This window comes from Plecotus auritus (assembly GCF_963455305.1).
Source record: "Plecotus auritus genome assembly, chromosome: 1".
NCBI lineage: Eukaryota > Metazoa > Chordata > Mammalia > Chiroptera > Vespertilionidae > Plecotus > Plecotus auritus.
In genome coordinates this window covers 121,420,522-121,439,809 of record NC_137770.1, presented here as the reverse complement: position 1 = coordinate 121,439,809, position 19,288 = coordinate 121,420,522, and the positions used below count along the sequence as shown (strand labels likewise).

The following is a 19,288-nucleotide window of genomic DNA, read 5'->3' as shown; positions in this document are numbered from 1 at the left end:
CACTAAGTAATGAACAAGCATTTGAACCCCAACTGTGTACCAGCCAATCTCTGAATAGAAAAAAAATTCAATCTTATATCCCATCCAAATAGGAAGTGACTTAGATGATGAAGGATAAGGTTATTAATGGGCTGTTCATTTTTAGTATTGCCTTTCAAATGTGAAGATGATGCTTTAAATCAGTGGTTGCCAACCGGTGGTCCATGAGGTCCAAAAGGTTGGTGACCGCTGCTTTAAAATAATACTGAGTTGTTCAGCCTGTGTTAGTTATAGCTTTGCACAGTTTCATCTCCCAATCACAGGACAATAAGAGTAAGGAATGCTTAAATGATGAAGGCTAACACATGATTTTATAACAATAGCACCCTGCTCTACCCCAAAAAATTAAAAATGCATATTTATTTCTGTCTCTCAGAAAGTATTAGCAGTGAAACTTAAGTCCTTTCACATGGTACAATGCCCAAATCTTTGAGGACTGTATGGTTGAAATATTTTTGTGCTCTCTAAAACCATCATGATAAGTACAATGGTTTTCATGAGTGCATTGCTGAAAACCTTACTGTAGTGTCAGGAAGTGTGGTTACTTTTGTTATTTAAAAAAATTTCCTAGCTTGCCTCATTTTTTGAAAATTGAGGAATTCTCCACCAGATATGTTCATTAAAGCCCCAGAATCCTTAAATATTCTTTGTAAAACTAGTGTTTAGAATAGGGCAGCTATATTTTCATTAGTTTGTTTAAACTCTCACCCACTTTCTACATCTAGAGAAATCACAAATACTCTAAACCCCAAGATGTTTAAAGGAGGAAATATAGGTTTGAATATGTTTGACTGATTAGAAGATAGGTTATTGAGGAAGAATAGTAATCCTATATAATAAAAGGCTAATATGCAAATCGACCAAATGGCAGAATGACTGGTTGCTATGACACACACTGACCACCTGGGGGGGCAGATACTCAATGCAGGAGCTGCCCCCTGGTGGCAGTGCGCTCCCACAGGGGGAGTGCCCCTCAGCCTCTCCCGTCTCTGTGGCAGCGCTAAGGATGTCCGAGAGCTCCTGGATTGGGAGAGGGCGCAGGCCAGGCTGAGGAGCGCGCGCGCACAAACACACACACACACACACACACACACCCTGCGTGCACGAATTTTGTGCACCGGGTCTCTAGTTTGTAATAAGAAAGTTACCTACTTGGTAGGTTTTTGTTTGTTTTTTAATATATTTTTATTGATTTCCGAGAGGAATGAAGAGGGAGAGCGAGTTAGAAACATCAGTGATGAGAGAGAATCATTGATCAGCTGCCTTCTGCACGCCCCCTACCAAGTATCAAGCCCAAAACCCAGACATGTGCCCTGACCAGGAATGGAACCGTAACCTCCTGGTTCATAGGTTGATGCTCAACCACTGAGCCGCACTTGGCTGGGCTCAACTTGGTAGTTTTGAGGTGAAAGTGAAGCGGTTTTTTTTCTTGAGAAGTTTCAGAAACTTTTATTTATTATCAGCTCCTTAAACAGATATGCAGATTGTTGATGGTATCCGAACATATTGAGAACTTCATACTATTTGGTTAATTATAACAAAGATAAGTAGAGTGAAACATATTTTAGGCCTGGAACTTGCTTCTTTGAGAAAATGTAAAATTTCTTATGTGTGTGATTTCAAAATTTTGATTTAACTCATTGTACACCATAAGCGTCTGTAGATGCAAGCAGTGGAGCTTCCCCACACGCCACGCGCGTCTATAAAACAAAATGTTTTCCCTAAGTGGCAGCCCTGACCAACTTTAAAATCATTTTTCTTGAGAATTTTAGCTGAAAATATTTAGGAACATCCAAATTTTGAGTAATATTTTTATAATATTCATTACAAATTGATTTTTTTAATTAAATTCAAAATACCGTGTCGTGTGGGGATGGTTTTCGTTTTTGGATGCGTGGTAGTTAACTGGTTAAAATGTATGATTAAAAATTGCCATATTGACTTATTTCAAATAACTAGTTTATGGGCAGTGTAGTCTGTTTCACAAAGGCTGAATTGTACAAATAATATAATGAGTACTACTTCTGCCTTGTGGTAGTTACAGACATCAAACAAATAAATACAGCAAAAACACAAGCTTTATATCTTTACTAGAGGCCCAGTGCACGAAATTCGTGCACAGGGGGAGTGTGTCCCTCAGCCCAGCCTGCACCCTCTCTAATCTGGGATCCCTCGAGTGAGGCAGTCAGACATCCCTCTCACAATCCAGGACTGCTGGCTCCCAACCGCTCACCTGCCTGCCAGCCTGATTGCCCCTAACCACTTCTACCTGCCAACCTGATCACCCCCTAACCACTCCCCTGACAGCCTAATTGCCCTTAACTGCCTCCCCTGCCAGCCTGATTGCCCCTAACTGCCCTCCCCTGCAGGCCTGGTCCCCCCCCCCCCCAACTGCCCTCCCCTGCAGGCCTGGTCCCCCCCCAACTGCCCTCCCCTGCAGGCCTGGTTGCCCCCAACTGTCCTCCTCTCCCGGCCCAGTCACCCCTTACTGCCCTTCCCTGCCGGCCTTCTTGTGGCAGCCATCTTGTGTCCACATGGGGGTGGCCATCTTGTGTGTTGGAGTGATGGTCAATTTGCATATTGCTCTTTTATTAGATAGGCTTTTCTTTTAAATAATGGGTGTTTGATTTTTCTAGATTTTTTTAAAAGACAAAAATAGTAGGCCTGCAGGTTAATAACTTCGGCTCACTAGCAAAAAAGAAAATGATACAGACTCGAGGGGGAAAATTCATGACCTGTGTAGCACAGTTATAAATGGACCACAATGAGAAGAATTTAAAGCAAGAATATTTGGCAGAAGGAAGTTGGGAACCTCAGTAGCCACAAAAAGAATTTACCTGTTCCACTTGCCTATTGAGGCCAGATTGCTTGAGTGTGAATCCTTACTCTATCATTTGCTACCTTTGTGACCTTGGACTAGTTTCTTTGTTTTCTCTCCCTTAGTTTATTCATCTGAAAAATGGAAATAAGAATAGCACTACTATAAGGATTATAAATTAATGCATATAAAACACTGAGAACAATGTGATATACAAGAAGTACTCAATAATTATTTTTAGATGACACTAGAGAGAGAACTATATTTACATGAACAAACTTTTATTTTCCATAAAACTATTATTACTGTCTATGGCTAAAAGTACTTTAAAAATATTTTGTCCGCCAACCCCACTAAAATCCTTAAATTCTTGTGCATCTTAACAGCCAGTAATAATGATAATGGCTCATTTTCAGTAGTGCTTATTAATTATTCCATGCTGTTCTAAGTGCTTTACATGTATTAATCACAGTAAATGTGATATCAAAAATAAACCAAATCTAGAACGGGCTTCTTCTCAGTGGTAGTAATACAACCTAGTGTAGCATTGACACCAACTTTATAGTTTCTCTTCATAGGAATGTCCCAAATGCCATGTCACAATTGAGAAGGATGGCGGTTGTAATCACATGGTCTGTCGTAACCAGAACTGTAAAGCAGAGTTTTGCTGGGTGTGTCTTGGCCCTTGGGAACCACATGGATCTGCCTGGTAGGTTGGGGAAATAAAGGGAAGGATATGTTCACATAAGTATGTGATAAATGCTGCGTATTATGAATAAGGTATCTACCTCATGGAAATCACCATCTAACTTGGGAGCTAGCTAAATGAATACAGTGTGTGTTTAGTGTTAGAAGTAGTTCAAGATATCCAGAGAGAAGGATTAATTAGGCATATTTCACAGATGAGGTAATAATTGAGATGAATTTTAAGGAGGACTAAGTTCATTTGGTTGAAAAAGTGTTAGGAAAACATTCAGGGCAAAAGGAGCAGCATGAACAAAGGTAGAATGATGTGAACATGCATGATTTATTCAGAGAAGAGTTGCATTGTCTGATATATCTCTCTCTAGACAACAGTTGAAGAAAACTAAGAGACTGATGGCAAAACCCAGCATGCAGGTGTGTTTTACTTACCCTGTCAAAAAGTTTGTCCCAAATTTGGAAAATTTTACCCAATGCATTTCAGGTTTTTAGGTTCTTTTTGAAACATAGGCACAGGCCTGCATTTCTGTTTGGCAGCAATCACCTGGAATTGATGGCTAGCCTTTCCTTTTCAGTTATGTTTCCCCAAAACTGAAGCTTAATGGCATTTGCATTTATCATGATGGCACTAATCACATTTCAGTAGAAATATATACCTTTGCTCCATGCATATTAATTTTTTAAAATATATTTTTATTGATTTGGAGAGAGGAGGGGAGAGGGAAAGAAAAATGGAAACATCAATGATGAGAATCATTGATCAGCTGCCTCCTACACGCCCACTACTGGGGATCGAGCCCACAACCCGGGCATGTGCCCTTGACTGGAATCGAACCTGGGACCTTTCAGTCCACAGGCCACCGCTCTATCCACTGAGCCAAGCCAGCTAGGGCCCGTGCATATTTCTTACTCATTTGGAGAAATGCAAGTTAGACTGAGAATGCCTTCAATTTTGAGAAAAATAGGAGTTAGTACATCTTTTGGTAAAAGTGAAAATATTTGAGTGTCATAATATTCAAATGACCTGTTTCACTGATTTGCATTATCTGCCTATTCCCTATTGGCCTTTGAGTTTGTGGCCCCTCATAAGTTGTGGGGAATAGGAAAAGAGAACATAGACTGGGACCTAAAGTAGTTTGGACACTATCAGAAGGATTTTAGAGGCGTGACATGATCGGGTCTGTTATTTAAATGAGAAAGCTCTCTGTTATGTTCTTACTTACATTGTCTCATGATTGGGGCTGCTTTATAGAGGGTGGATGGGAGGGGAATAAATTGTAGGTTCAAGTCCAGATGACAAAGATATGAACTTCAGACAATGGCACTTCTTCTCTGTTCGTTTTATTGGAACTTTCATTAGTTTCATTAACTAGAGGAATAGTATGAGGAGGGATTACTTGTCTGAAATTAATTCCAAGCCAGGTAAAAATTAATTGGAAGTAAGTGATTTTGCTACTGTCAGAGCCATGATGAAAGGGTGTTTGGGTTTTCACCAGACAGATACTCTGGATTTTAAGAAGGCAAACTAGCATTAGAATGTTCAGAAACTAATAAATTCAGTCTAGTATATTTTTAAAAGCCTAATGAAGGGGAGAGGGAATGTGGAAGAAGAGTTATTAAAAAGATGTATTTTTGTGTGTAAGGTAATCTCTGATCACAACTTAAATTTTAAATGAGCTGTATTGAAAACTAAAAAGGGTACAAAACAAATAGATACCAAAGAATAAACAATGGCGTGGATCAGGGTGTCAGAAATGTAGTTTGGACAATATCAGAAGGATTTTAAGGGCGTGACATGATCAGATCTGTTATTTAGATGAGAAGGCTCTCTGTTATGTTCTTACATACATTGTCTCTTGATTGTGGCTGCTTTGTAGAGGATGGATGGGTGGGGAATAAATTGTAAGTTCAAGTCCCGATGACAAAGATATGAACTTAAGACAATGCCTTTTGCCATGGCTAGGATTACAAATGATACATGCTCTGCTTTCTTGTTTGAATCTGAAAATGCCTCAGAAACTTCAAAATAGTATTCCAAGAGCACTATCAGTTTTCTAAGTTAGAAGTATAGATGATTCCTATTTGCTTTTCTGCTTTAAAATCCTTAGTAATGTTGGCAGAGTAGAACCCAGAATGAATTGAGGCTTATAAATATCTTAAAAAATAAAAATAAAAAGGAAAAATTTTAAGGATTATCAGATTCTAAGAAGAAGAGGTGTTAGTATTTGACCAGTAGAGGGCAAGGAGGGGTGATCTTTGGACTAAATTGAGTAATTATTAGTAAGAGAAGATTATAACCCAAGCTGGGGGGAAATTAATAAATCTCCTGACCTAGGTAAATTGTGGTCTGGGTTATTTTAAAAACTTGAAGATGAGCTCAGTGAGACATTGTTGGTTTGAGTAATTTTGGAAAATAGAGAGATACCAAAGACTGGAAGCAGACAACATATGTAATTCAAGTTTCCAGATTTTGTGATTCCACAAACTACATATGAGCCACATAACTTTAATTTTTCTCTTCTGTTAAATCTCAGAATCCAATGGTATTATTACGATGATGGATTAGGGAATGTTTTACAGATCTCAGTAAAATATTTCATTATAAACTGATAAGTTTGTGGCCTGGGCTGTGAATATAGAGAGGGAGGGATATTTGGGATTAATTGAATGATATCTTGGAGTATAGATAATGGATTTGTGTCTTTCTAAGCCTAATGGAATGCTTTATTGGTTTGCTGAAAGGCTTTGTCCTTATCTGTTTTGTTTTGTGGTTTTTTCCTCTACATAAACTGTATACTGCTTTTCTGATCAGTTTCATTGATGACATTCTTAAACTAATCTTTCATTTGGGGTAACATCAAAGAGAGATATTAAATATATAGGTCATCAAAATCCTGAAGAACTTGACAAGCTGGAATAATGATCCAGTTTAACAAGATTTTTTTTTAGTTTTACAAAGATCACTGTTAAAAGTTTCTAGAGACATGACAACAACATGTGAACAATGTACTCACTTGTTAAGAGCATGCGCCTCAGTTGGCATACAATGCATGAGTTTAATTCCCAGCTCTGAAACTGTATTTTTGCAACTTTAGTTTTTTACCTATCTTCTCAAAACCTAGTTCATCTACTCAGTGAGGATAATAATAATACACATGTTATAAGATGGTTGAGAGAATTAAATGTGAGAGTACATTTAAAGTTCTTAGTTAAGTGTATTGTATATTGCAAGCACTCAATAAATACCAGCTGCTTTAATAAATAGGCTCCCATAAAAGAAGAGTTAGAGAGTAAGCAGGACAAGGGAAGTGCCTGTCTTATTCATCTCCACTGACTTCTCTTTCCCCCAGCTCCTCACTTTATGTGTCATTCAGTTTTCAGTGACGCTTATAAATTGTAATAGCATATACAGCAAATAGCAATAGCATCTATTACTGTCTATTACTGTTATAGTCCATCAACTATTAGTCTATAAAAGAGAAGAGAAGAAGGTGAGTATTAACTCTGGAAAAATTGGAAATATTTTGCCTAAATAATAGTCCGCCTAGGAGATGAGATGATCCCTTTCTTCAGAAATTGAGTTAGAAGTTCAAATTTTAGTCAGTAAATGAAAGTTCTAGAATGACAGCATTTTCTAATGATTATAGGTGAGCTGATTTGGAATGGACTACCTCAGAAAGTAGGAAATTCCCTATTACTAGACAGAGGACTGATATTCTATTACAGAGAGAATTCAAGCACTAGGTGTGGATTAGATTTAACACTGAGCACCTTTCAGTATAGTAACTATCATTATAATGATAGAACCCTGGGTATTTTAGCACCTCAGTTTATCTGTATCTGTATAAAGTAGAATATTGGTTCTAAATAATCTCTAAATACAGGCTACAATTCTGTTCCCTTTTTTATTTATGGAATCTTTTTACTTTAAGGTACAACTGTAACCGCTATAATGAGGATGATGCAAAGGCAGCAAGAGACGCACAGGAAGTAAGTACACTTATTTTGGGGTAACAGTTGAATAGGATGTGCATTGTATGTTTATTAAGGAATAAATTAGCAGGAGTTTTTATCTATGTACGTTAGAAAGGGAAACTTATCCAAAATGCATATCAGGAGCATTTCTATTTATAGGTATGTCTGCTTTCTTTTAATCTAGACATTCTAGATTTTAGTAGTCATGGTGTCAAGATTTTCCCTCCCCAACAAGGAGACTAGAGAACAGTAATTGTTCAATAGTCTGCTGCTATTTATATGCAGTTTCACTTACTTTTTTTTTTTTTTTTTTTTTTTTTTTTAACCTCGTTCATTAAGAAGCTCTTTTGGAATGGACTGCCTCAGGAGATGGGGAATTACCTATCACAGGAGGGGGGACACAACCACTATTATAGAAGGGATTCAAACAATTTGGGTGTAGATTTAGATCCAACATTTTGAGTTCCTTTCAGCCTGTGATTCTATCATAATTGTAGACTCCTGGCATTCCTTACATGCCATCCATCCCATATTGGAATTCCCCAGTTGTCCCAAAAATATTTCCAAATGGTTTTCCTTGCAAAGATATAATCCAGAATATGACCTGTTGCTTCTTATTTCACTTTTTTAAAAGTATTTTTTTTATTGATTTCAGAGAGGAAGGGAGGGGGAGAGTTAGAAACATCAATGATGAGAGAGAATCATTGATTGGCTGCCTCTTGCATGCCCCCTATTGGGGATCAGGCCCAAAACTTGGGCTTGTGCCCTGACCTGGAACCCTGACCTCCTGGTTCATAAGTCAAAGCTCAGCCACTTAGCCACACAGGCCAGGCTCTTGTTTTACTTTTTAAACATTCTTTTAAAATTTATTTACAATGAAAAATACCATAAATACAGCAGAGAAAGAGTGTGTGTGTGTGTGTGTGTGTGTGTGTGTGTGTGTGTGTGTGTAACCTAATCTGTCCTATTGTTAGAAGTGAAACTTCTATGTCTTTTTTGTTTGTTTTTTGAGACTGGAAAATTCTATTTTGTATTTATAAATGATAAGTAGTGGTTCATAGACTTTCACAATATTTGTGGTCCTTTTAAAGGGGAAAATACCTGCAAATTCCAATATTGATTTAGTTTATATTCATTGTAATTTTACTTAAATATGTTTAAACATAAAACCATCTGTAGCCCTGGCCAGTTTGGCTCAGTGGATAGAGCGTTGGCCTGCGGACTCTAGGGTCCCAGGTTCGATTCCGGTCAAGGGCATGTACCTTGGTTGAGGGCACATCCCCGGTAGGAAGTGTGCAGGAGGCAGCTGATGGATGTTTCTCTCTTATGGATGTTTTTGGCTCTCTATCCCTCTCTGTAAAAAATCAATAAAATATACTTAAAAAAAAAAAAAATCTGTAAACCCTTATGCTTTTATACAACTAAACCAAGAGATCTCCAAAACAAGTGAAACTCAAGTTAAAATTAATTTGAAAGATGTTGTTTTCTAAAATTAAATTACCATTGATAGCCCTAGACAGTGTGGCTCAGTTGATTGGGCATTGTCCAGTGTACCAAAAGGTTGCCAGTTTGATTCCCAGTCACGGCACATGCCTGGGTTGCTGGCTCAATCCCCAAGTAGGGGGCATGTAGGAAGCTGATCAATATTTCCCCCTCACATTGATGTTTTTCTCTCTCCCTTCTTCTCTCTAAAAATAGGGGGGGAAATTTTTACTGTTGATGGATTGCTGTATGTGGCTGGTTTTGAATAGTTTATTACATTTGAATAAGTGTATTGTGAATCAATAAATCAAAAATTAAGAACAAAGAGCTCATAACTTAAGGCAATTATTATCCTCAAATTCTGTAATAGAATAGTACAGGAAGACTATAGAGAAAATAGGATTTTTTTGTGTGTGTGATAAAAACTTAAAGTATCCTAGGAACACAGATTTAACTTTATTTACAAAAATAGCAGCTGAATGTGTCTTACCCCTGGTCTAAGCATTCAGATTTTCTTGTTTGTTTGTTTTCCAAAGTACTTTCATGTCGCTGATTGGTTTTCTCAATCTAGATTCTGTTGTTTGATTTACAAGTTGGTTTTATTGCCTGGTCATCATGGCTCAGTGGTTGAACATCGACCTATGAACCAGGAGGTTATGGTTCAATTTCTTGTCAGGTCACATACCCAGGTTGCGGGCTCAGTCCCCATTGTAGGATGTGCAGGAGGCAGCCGATCAATGATTCTCTCTCATCATTGATGTTTCTATCTCCCTCTCTCTTCCTCTCTGAAAGCAACAAAAATATGTATTTTTTTTTTAAGTTGGTTTTATTTGCAGTGATGGTATGGATTTTCTTTCATGTTAAATTTTAGACCTATTTTAATAAGCTGTTTAAGAATTGTTGGTCATATTAAATCAAGTCCTATACATTTTAATATTGCAATTTAGGTTTTCTGTTTCATCTTTGGAATTTGACAGGCTTGAAAATATTAGTGCTTTGGGGTAGGTCAGTGGTCGGCAAACTCATTAGTCAACAGAGCCAAATATCAACAGTACAACAATTGAAATTTCTTTTGAGAGCCAAATTTTTTAAACTTAAACTTCTTCTAACGCCACTTCTTCAAAATAGACTCGCCCAGGCCGTGGTATTTTGTGGAAGAGCCACACTCAAGGGGCCAAAGAGCCGCATGTGGCTCGCGAGCCGCAGTTTGCCGACCACGGGGGTAGGTAAAATGCCAGGCAAATTATTTTTCATGTATATATTTTTACATATAGTTGCTGTAATTTTTATATTAAGATACATAATAACAATATTTTTAATAATGATTGGATGTAATTGGCATAATTTTCCAGTGTGTAAGCATTGGTTTTGATACCTACATGACTCTTGAAGTAACATGGCTTGTATAGATTTTTTTTTGAGATGTTTCAATGTTGTATGATACTAGATCATGTTAGTAGTGTCTATGCTGTTAATTAGCTTTAAGGCATGAGGAGAGGAAGAGAGAGAAGGTGATGGTAAAAGAAAAGTAATATGTATCTGGTAAGAAACCCTTTCATAGTGGTAGCATTTAATAAGCAGTTATTATAATCATTTTCTACATATTAGGTATACATAATAAGATTACTTTTTATTATTTTATTTTAAAATATATTTTTATTGATTTTAAAGAAGAAAGGAGAAGGAGAGAGAGATAGAAACATCAATGATAAGAGAGAATCATTGATCGGCTGCCTCCTATATGCTCCCCTCCTCCCCCGCCCTGGGGTCGGGGGAATCGAGCCTGCAACCCAGGCATGTGCCCTGACAGGGAATCAAACTATGACCTCCTGGTTCATAGGTCAAGGCTCAACCACTGAGCCATGCTAAGATTACTTTTAAAAATTCTGGCTCTTCTGGAGAAGTACAGTGTAATGGAAGAGACCTATATAAATTATTTTTGCAGTGTGATAAATAATATAAAGCAAATCTAGACCAGATATTGTTTCTTTGGTAGTACTTCATCTGATTTAAAATTTTTTTACTGTAACTGCAATACCAATTGTTTGTATATATATTTATTATATATTATAGCATATTATGTTTAAATTATACTATATATAGTTTGAAAGCAATACTTTGTTAATATCGTCAACCCTCCAGTGTTCAAATGTCCCATTTATTTCATAATTTTTTTAATAGTTGCTTCAAATCAGAATCCACACAGGTCCACAAAATGGATTTGATTGCTATCTCTTGAGTCTCCTCTAATCTTTAAATCCTCCCTTTCTTTTTTTTTTTTTTTTCCTCTCTCTCTCCTTGCCATTATTTGTAGGTGAAACTACGATATTTTGCCTTATAGAATTTTCCGTATTTTTTATTTTGCTGATTGCATCTCTCTGGTGTCATTTAATAGGTTCTTCTATCCCTGTATTTCCTGAAAGTGATGGTTAATTCCAGATACTTGAATTCAGTCTCAGTTTGGGGAGGAAGGTGGTGTGGAAAGGACATAAAACTCTTAGCTGTTTTACAGTATATGGGGAGCTATAAGGTGTCTGGTTGCTTCTCTGTTTTCTAATTTTTTAAAAAAATTGATATTAGAAAGAGAGGGGAAGGGAGAAAGAGAGAAACATCAATTTGTTGTTCCACTTATTTATGCATTCATTGGTTGATTCTAACCAGGGATGGAACCCGCAACTTTTGCGGATAGGGATGACACTTGCCAATTGAGCAACCTGGCCAGGGGATGCCTGTTTTCTACTTCAAAATTTGATACTTCTTGCTTATTTTATATTTTATCGCACACTGTAAAACAGTGATATTCCATAGAATTTTCTATAATGATGAAAATGTGCTTTATTACCACTGTCCAATTCAGTATCCACTGACCATGTGTGGCTATTGAGTACTAAAGAACTGAATTTCTTTTGCCCTAGCTGGTTTGGCTCAATGGATAGAGTGTCAGCCTGCGGACTGAAAGGTCCCAGGTTCGATTCCGGCCAAGGAAAGGCACATGCCTGGGTTGCAGGCTCAATCCCCAGTAGGGGGCGTGCAAGAGGCAGCCAATCAATGATTCTCTCACATCGTTGATGTTTCTATCTCTCTCTCCCTCTCCCTTCCTCTCTGAAATCAATAAAATATATATTTTTTAAAAAAGAACTGAATTTTTAATTTAAATAGTCACATGTTTCTAGTGGCTGCCATATTAGAAAGTACAGCTATGAGACATTCAAAGCAGTATTAAATAACAAAGCTAGCAGTAAATGCCTATTTTCCTGGTTTTAGCCAAAATCCTATACTTTGATCAGTAAATGTGATTTTCAGCTTTTGTTTATATATAATACATTTGTCATAATTATGTAACCTTAATTTTTCTTATGCGCCAGCGATCTAGGGCAGCCCTGCAGAGGTACCTGTTCTATTGTAATCGCTATATGAACCACATGCAGAGTCTACGCTTTGAGCACAAACTGTATGCTCAGGTGAAGCAGAAAATGGAAGAGATGCAACAGCACAACATGTCCTGGATTGAGGTGCAGTTCCTGAAGAAGGCAGTCGATGTCCTCTGCCAGTGTCGTGCCACACTCATGTACACTTATGTCTTCGCTTTCTACCTCAAAAAGAATAACCAGTCCATTATTTTTGAGGTAAGAATAGTTACTGAGTGGGAAAAGGGCCCACCTTGTGTCATAGGACTATTTGGTCTTTCATAGATAAAGATATAGAAAGTTTTAAAGGTTCCTATCTGCTCAAAAAGTGTAGACTAAAAATGTATTTATTGGGAAAGCACAAAAAATTTAAATTTCTTGTCCTAAACTACATGCAAATTAATGTGTGTTAGCCACCTAGCTATTAATTGTGCAGACTTGAGTCAGCCCTGAACTTGAATCTTGACTTCATTATTTATTAGCTCTGTTGATTTGGAGCAGATTACTTAACCTCTTCTATATTTGTTTTAAAATGAAGTTAATACTTTTCTAAGATGTTATATATAAGGTTTAAGTGAGAAAACCCATGTAGATTACTTATATAGCACCTGGTATGTCATAGTTCTCAATAATAGCCTTTTTTCAGGCAAAACTAATATGTGGTATTAGAAGTTAATATGGTGGTTATGTAATGACTTAAGGAGGCTTTAAACAGTAAAAGATTTTCAAGAAGATATGTTCATTTAAAATGGATGCAAGAAACATTGGTGTTGTTAGATGACTGGACAGTAACACTGACTAGCAGATGGGAATCTAGATGAGTAAATGTATAGAACTAGCCATAGTAGTAAGAGATAATATTTTAATCTTCCATACAGCATTCTCTTATAAGAAGTAGGTGCAGCCAGACATAAGCGAGAATGGGTTTCTCTTTATTCCTCAAGTTCCCCTTTTAGTTTTAGCAAATAGCAGTTCTCAGAACTAGAAGATTCCTAGAGATTTTTTAAAGTAATTTCAAATCGTCCTTGATATTCTTTCAGAGGTTATGGGTAAATCTTTAGGTCTTTTAACATTTAACAAATTGTCTTTGAAAAGATAGAACAAGTTGTTAGAGGTAAAAGCAATAAAGAGCTTTGCAGGTGCAGTTAAAATCACCTGTGAAAATTAGGGAATCTGTGTTGAAAGCAGTCAATAGGCAAGGAAGCAGCTAAGATGGTTTATCTTTCAGCTTTTATTTATTTATTTTCCTTTAATTCTTTATTGTTTAAAGTATTACATATATCCCCCTTTTCCCCCATTGACCTCTCTCCCCAAGCACATACCCTCACCCCTGTAGTGTCTGTGTCCATTGGTTATGCTTATATGCATGCATACAAGTCCTTTGGTTGATCTCTTACCCCCACAGCCCCCTGCCTTCCATCTTAGGTTGGACAGTCTGTTCCATGTTTCTATGTCTCTGGTTCAAGTTTTGTTCATCAGTTAATGTTGTTCATTATATTCCACAAATGAGTGAGGTCATGTGACATTTATCTTTCTCCAACTGGCTTGTTTCGCTTAGCATAATGCTCTCCAGGTCCATCCATGCTGTTGCGAATGGAAAGAGTTCTTTCTTTTTTACAGCAGTGTAGTATTCCATTGTGTAGATATACCACAGTTTTTTAATCCACTCATCTGTTGACGGGCACTTAGGCTGTTTTCAATTCTTAGCTATTGTAAATTGTGGTGCTGTGAACATAGGGGTGCATATATCCTTTCTGATTGGTGTTTCTGATTTTCAGCTTTCTTTTGAAACCAAAATTTACTATATATATTTCCTCCTCTTGCAGAATAACCAAGCAGATCTAGAGAATGCCACAGAGGTGCTTTCAGGCTACCTTGAACGAGATATTTCCCAAGATTCTCTACAGGATATAAAGCAGAAAGTACAAGATAAGTACAGGTGAGATTTTTTTAATAGTTTTTGAGCAAAAGATTGTGCCATTACTAGTCTGGTATGCCTTAATGGTGAAGTTAGGTGATAGTGAAACTAGGGTTTAGTTTCCAGTGTAACTGAGCTGCTGTTATGTTTCTCATAGATTACGTCTGTCCTTTGGGCAACAAACTGCAGATAGTGCTAGTTAAATGTAGCAGAGGAAATCAGCCATGTATCCTGCCAGCAAATTTGGCTTCTTCCTTTCAACTTTATTTATTTGCTGCCCTGCAAGGAAAAGTTTAAAAAGGTCAAGTGGCCATTAGGATGAGTGGTGGGATTAGGATGCTGGTCATATCCTGGGGATCCTGAGGATCATGGCTCTTGACAAGTGAACTACCCAGGCTTTCTTTAGAGTTTTTATTAGATTTTTTCCCCCTAAGGAGAGATTTACTTTGTCCCAGGGGTAGATGGTATTTAATGATATGCTACTCTTAAGCTAAAAATATAAAATGTTTGCTTTCTCTACATGGAGGTTCCCCCCCCAAAAAAAAAAAAAAAAAAACACCAAAGTTGTTTCCTGGCAAATAGCAGTATCTTTTTTTTTAATTATTGATTTCAGAGAGGAAGGGAGAGGGAGAGAGAGATAGAAACATCATTGATGAGAGAGAATCACTGATCAGCCTGCTGCACACCCCACACTGGGGATCGAGTCTGTAACCCAGGCATGTGCCCTTGACCGGAATTGAACCTGGGACCCTCGATGCTCTATCCACTGAGCCAAACCAGCTGGGGCTAGCAGTATCTTTAATAGTAGTAGAAACCTTTGGGAATTTGGAGATTTAGTCCTAAGTAATTTTTAGCCTACTACATTGTGCTTATGGCAATTTCACAGTTAACAAAGATTTTATAGGTCTGAAAAAATAACCCTTGAAATTACTTTTTCCTGAAACTTACTTCTAGGTAGAATGACAGGATTGAATCAGATGATTTCTGATGTCCTTAGGAATTTTTAACATATTATTGCTTTAAAATTAATTCCCCAAACTGGGAATCATGGTTTTTAAACATTTTTTTTTAATTATTATTAGAAATAGTTTATTATGTCTTTACATTTAGACCTGAAAATGTGCTACTAAAAACAGGTGCTTAGTTCCAAGTCTTGATAATATGTAGGGGTGGCCTAAAGAATAAGTAAATGCTTTTTTTGTTGTTATTTAATTACTGGAGGCTGACAACATTTTCTTTTCCTTTGATTATAGATACTGTGAGAGTCGACGAAGGGTTTTGTTACAGCATGTGCATGAAGGCTATGAAAAAGATCTGTGGGAGTACATTGAGGACTGAGAATGGCCCTGCATAAAATGAACTCTGAAAACTTTACCATCTAGAGTGTTCATGCAATTTAAACAAACAAAACCAACACAAACTAGGAGGCACTAAGCCCATTCTGACACTGCTGGTCTGTAGTACCAGAATTCTGTTTTGTTAACGGAAAATTTAAGTAAATTATATTGTAATAAAAAAAGGTAGATAAACCATTGTACAACAGTATTCTAGGCCGCCAACAAAATTGTGACAACCACACTGAAAGCCCTCGAACTTTAACGTGTAGCATCATTCTCAAAAGCTGACTCCTTTTTCTTTCTTTTTTTCCTGAGTGTATTACAGTTAAAATTTGACACTGCTTTTCATGCCCAGCCCGGTCTTTTTGTTGTACTTTGGTAAAGAACCTCTTCCCTTTCATCCCCTACACATACAAATACACCCACACTCAGAGACTGATGCTCTTCCTCTCATACCCCAAAGTAATGAGTGAATGATGATTAGTTCCTTGTAAAGAAAATTCTTGGGGTGGGAAGGGGATAGGCAACAAGAGGAATTAAACAACAAAAAACAAAACAAAAAAAAAACTTTGTATATGACTTTTAAAACAAGAGAACAACACAGTATTTTTCAAATTTGTATATAGCGCATATGCATGGACAAAGCAAGCGTGGCACGTGTTTGCATAATGTTTAATTACAAAAAAAAATATTTATTCTTTAAAAATCTTCAAGATAATGTCTATTTGCTGTGCTTTTTTTTATTTCTTTTTTTTTTTTTTTTCCCTCAGTTTTCTTATCTTTCCAGGGTTGGATGTTGGGATAAAATACCTGTTGGTTTGGCACCTCTGGAAGGCATAAGAGCTCTTCGATTTTTTCCTTTCCTGAGATTACTTTGCCCTTTCTGATTTTGATATGTCTGTTGCTGGCCATGGGCCTCATGCCTTGAATTCCAAGTGCTTGATCAGGGCCAAGGAGGTCAAGTTCTGACAATGCTGTGGCTTGATAAGGGCTGCAACAGGGAGCTTAGTTGCTACAGTTCAAAGAAGACCCATTCCCTAGCCTCATTCCCCTTCGTGGCCTCATACATTTACTTAAGCTTTCGTGTGCCCATGTTATGCACACCAGTGAAGGCTTCCTAGGCTCCCTATTCATCCAAAGGAAACATTTCATTTTTTTTCCCCCTTTAATTGCTGCTTTTGAGCCTTTTAAGATTTTAGTTATGGCTCTTCTCTCACCTTTTCTTTACAATAGGATGTCAAATAGAATGTTTTTGCTATAAATATAAATAAATAGCCATTCACTTAGTTTCAGATTGTGAATTTAAAATGGCAGATACTAAAATTGCTTGTGTGTGTTGCTGTGGGTTCAGTTTGAAGGCAAACACCCCTAGAACATGATATTCCCATCTAGTGCATTTAAACAGAAATCACTGCTTCTTTTCTGTTGCCAACAGATAGGAAAATTAATAATGCATTTTAGCTGTGATGTCCATTTTTATGAAATTTCTACTAAGAGCTATGTTAAAAGTAAAGGATGGTGGTGGTTTTATTAATTACATACCTGTTTAGGCCTTTCTGGCTGTGGTATTTTCAACAGGTCAGCATCCCTAGCTAAATCTGTCAGTTTTATACAGGAGAGCAGAGTGAACCAGTTTGGATTGAGGACCTCTTTGTCTTCCTTTAAATGTCTTGTGCCTAGGGAGTGTTTACCATTTATGAGGCAACTTTGTCTGCTCTTGCATTGTACATCTTATTACTCCATTGGGAAGTAGGTTCACTTTCCTCTGGCCTTTTGCCTAAGTTAGGCTTTGCAGAATCAACCCACTTTTCCTTTTAGAAAAGGTTGTTACATGAGATGTATTTGCAACTGTTCTTATCCCATCAAAAATTAGTGAATGTTTGCTGAGTACATTATGCTGCTTCCTTAAACCACTTGTTGCTTTAGAATCAACTTTACTTGTACCTTTAATCCTCTCTCCCTTGCCACCTCAGGTGCAATTCTGAACTCAGTGTCTGTTTCTTCAATGTCCTTTTCTCCCCCATCACCCATTTAATTTTATTTTAAATGACTGCATCAATCTTAATAGGCATTTATCAAACTAAGGAAAAAAGATTTTTAAAGCAAGCTTGAATAAGTTCCTTTCCCTGGTAACTGAAAAGCAGCCAGAGTTGCTATCTAGATATATGTGGCTTCCTTAATCAAAATGTTTTGTGTATATGTGGTGTTGTGGTGTTTTTTTTTAATCTTAACCAGGTAACTACAGTATCTAGGTTTGAGTGTCATTACATGCTTCCCCTTGCAAGTACCTACAAACTGTGTGTGCACTTCGTAATATCAGTTCCTACCCGTGGAGGAACAGTGCTTTTTACAGATGCTTTCTAGTTTTAATGTTGGCATATGATCTGAGGGTATTGCAGTTATGGATCAAGGTGAACTGGCCTTTTCTACTTCCAGTCTTTTAACAACTATCTCCATATTTGACAGTATTTCCTGAGTTAATTGCTTTTATTGTTAGTAGCTTCTTTTACCCCAGCTGGGATATAGGCAAGCCATATTGTATGACAGCTTCCCCATTTCTCTTATCTGAGTCTTTCTATCAAGAGGGTTCTATTCATGGTAAGCACCAGGGTCTCGCTGTCTTATTGAGGGCAGTTACATTGTCTCTTGAAAAGTGCATGCTTCATTTGAACAATTTATTGAGCAGTAGATGTACTTGAAATGATTTACAACAAAATTTTGTTCCAAAGCTCAGGACACAAACCACAGTGGTAAAACTGAGTAGCGTATAATATCATCAAACTAAATTCTGTGTAATTTGCTGCAACCCAGATTGTATGTGTTTTATGTGTTTAAAAATATATATTAAATACACGTGTATACATAAACACATATAACAGATCCAAGACTGACTGACTTGATTTGAAATGGTTGAATCTGCAGTGTGAAATGTGATTCAGCCATAGAAACTGAAATTTAGTACCAGAGAGAAAAGAACTCTATGTAACCAAGCCTTTTAGTGGCAAATCCTGGTTATAGAGCACTTGGAAAATGGGAGGGGCGGGTTGGTGAGACAATCAGATCGCTACATTGATTAAATGCTCCTAACCCTGTAATTTTGTGCATAGGCATCGTGTGCTGTAGAAATAACTGTTCCTAGATTTTCATTGTAACTGGACTGTTCAGGTTGCCCAGAGGGAAAGAACATTCCTAATTCTAATAAAATAAAACTTTTATTTTGTTATTCCATTAGTTACTTACATTTATTTTTATAGTTAAAAAAGGATATACTGGTGGTCTAACACCTGTATTATGTGCCTTATTCACTGTTCCTACTTAATATAACGTTAAGATTTGGTTTAGTTTCTTTGCAAGGAACTGTGAATGAGACCATCCCTAACAATTAACTTGGTTAATGAAGCCTTCAGAGCATTTTCTGAAAGCTTTCCAAATTCTGTGTCGTGAACATTGAACTTAGATTGCTGTTTGTGTTGTAACAGTGATACATAGTAGATGCTTAGTATATCTTTGTCAGTTTTTTAAAGATAAAATATTTTAAAAGTCATTCTCAATCTCAAAACTCATTATTCCATTGAGCTCACTCTTCAAAGCTGATATCTCCACAGGGATG

At 37.1% G+C, this 19,288-nt stretch overlaps 1 protein-coding gene across 1 annotated transcript in view; it reads left to right on the top strand.

The window, feature by feature from the left end:
- ARIH1 (ariadne RBR E3 ubiquitin protein ligase 1) overlaps positions 1-18,901 on the top strand; it is a 139,133-nt gene extending 120,232 nt beyond the window's left edge. Inside the window, exons 10-14 of the mRNA XM_080669842.1 lie at positions 3,436-3,566; positions 7,492-7,549; positions 12,382-12,642; positions 14,250-14,362; positions 15,595-18,901. Coding sequence (XP_080525968.1) covers positions 3,436-3,566; positions 7,492-7,549; positions 12,382-12,642; positions 14,250-14,362; positions 15,595-15,679 — 648 coding nt within the window. The 3' untranslated portion in view covers positions 15,680-18,901. The remainder of the gene's footprint in view (positions 1-3,435; positions 3,567-7,491; positions 7,550-12,381; positions 12,643-14,249; positions 14,363-15,594) is intronic.
- Positions 18,902-19,288: the final 387 nt, after the last annotated feature.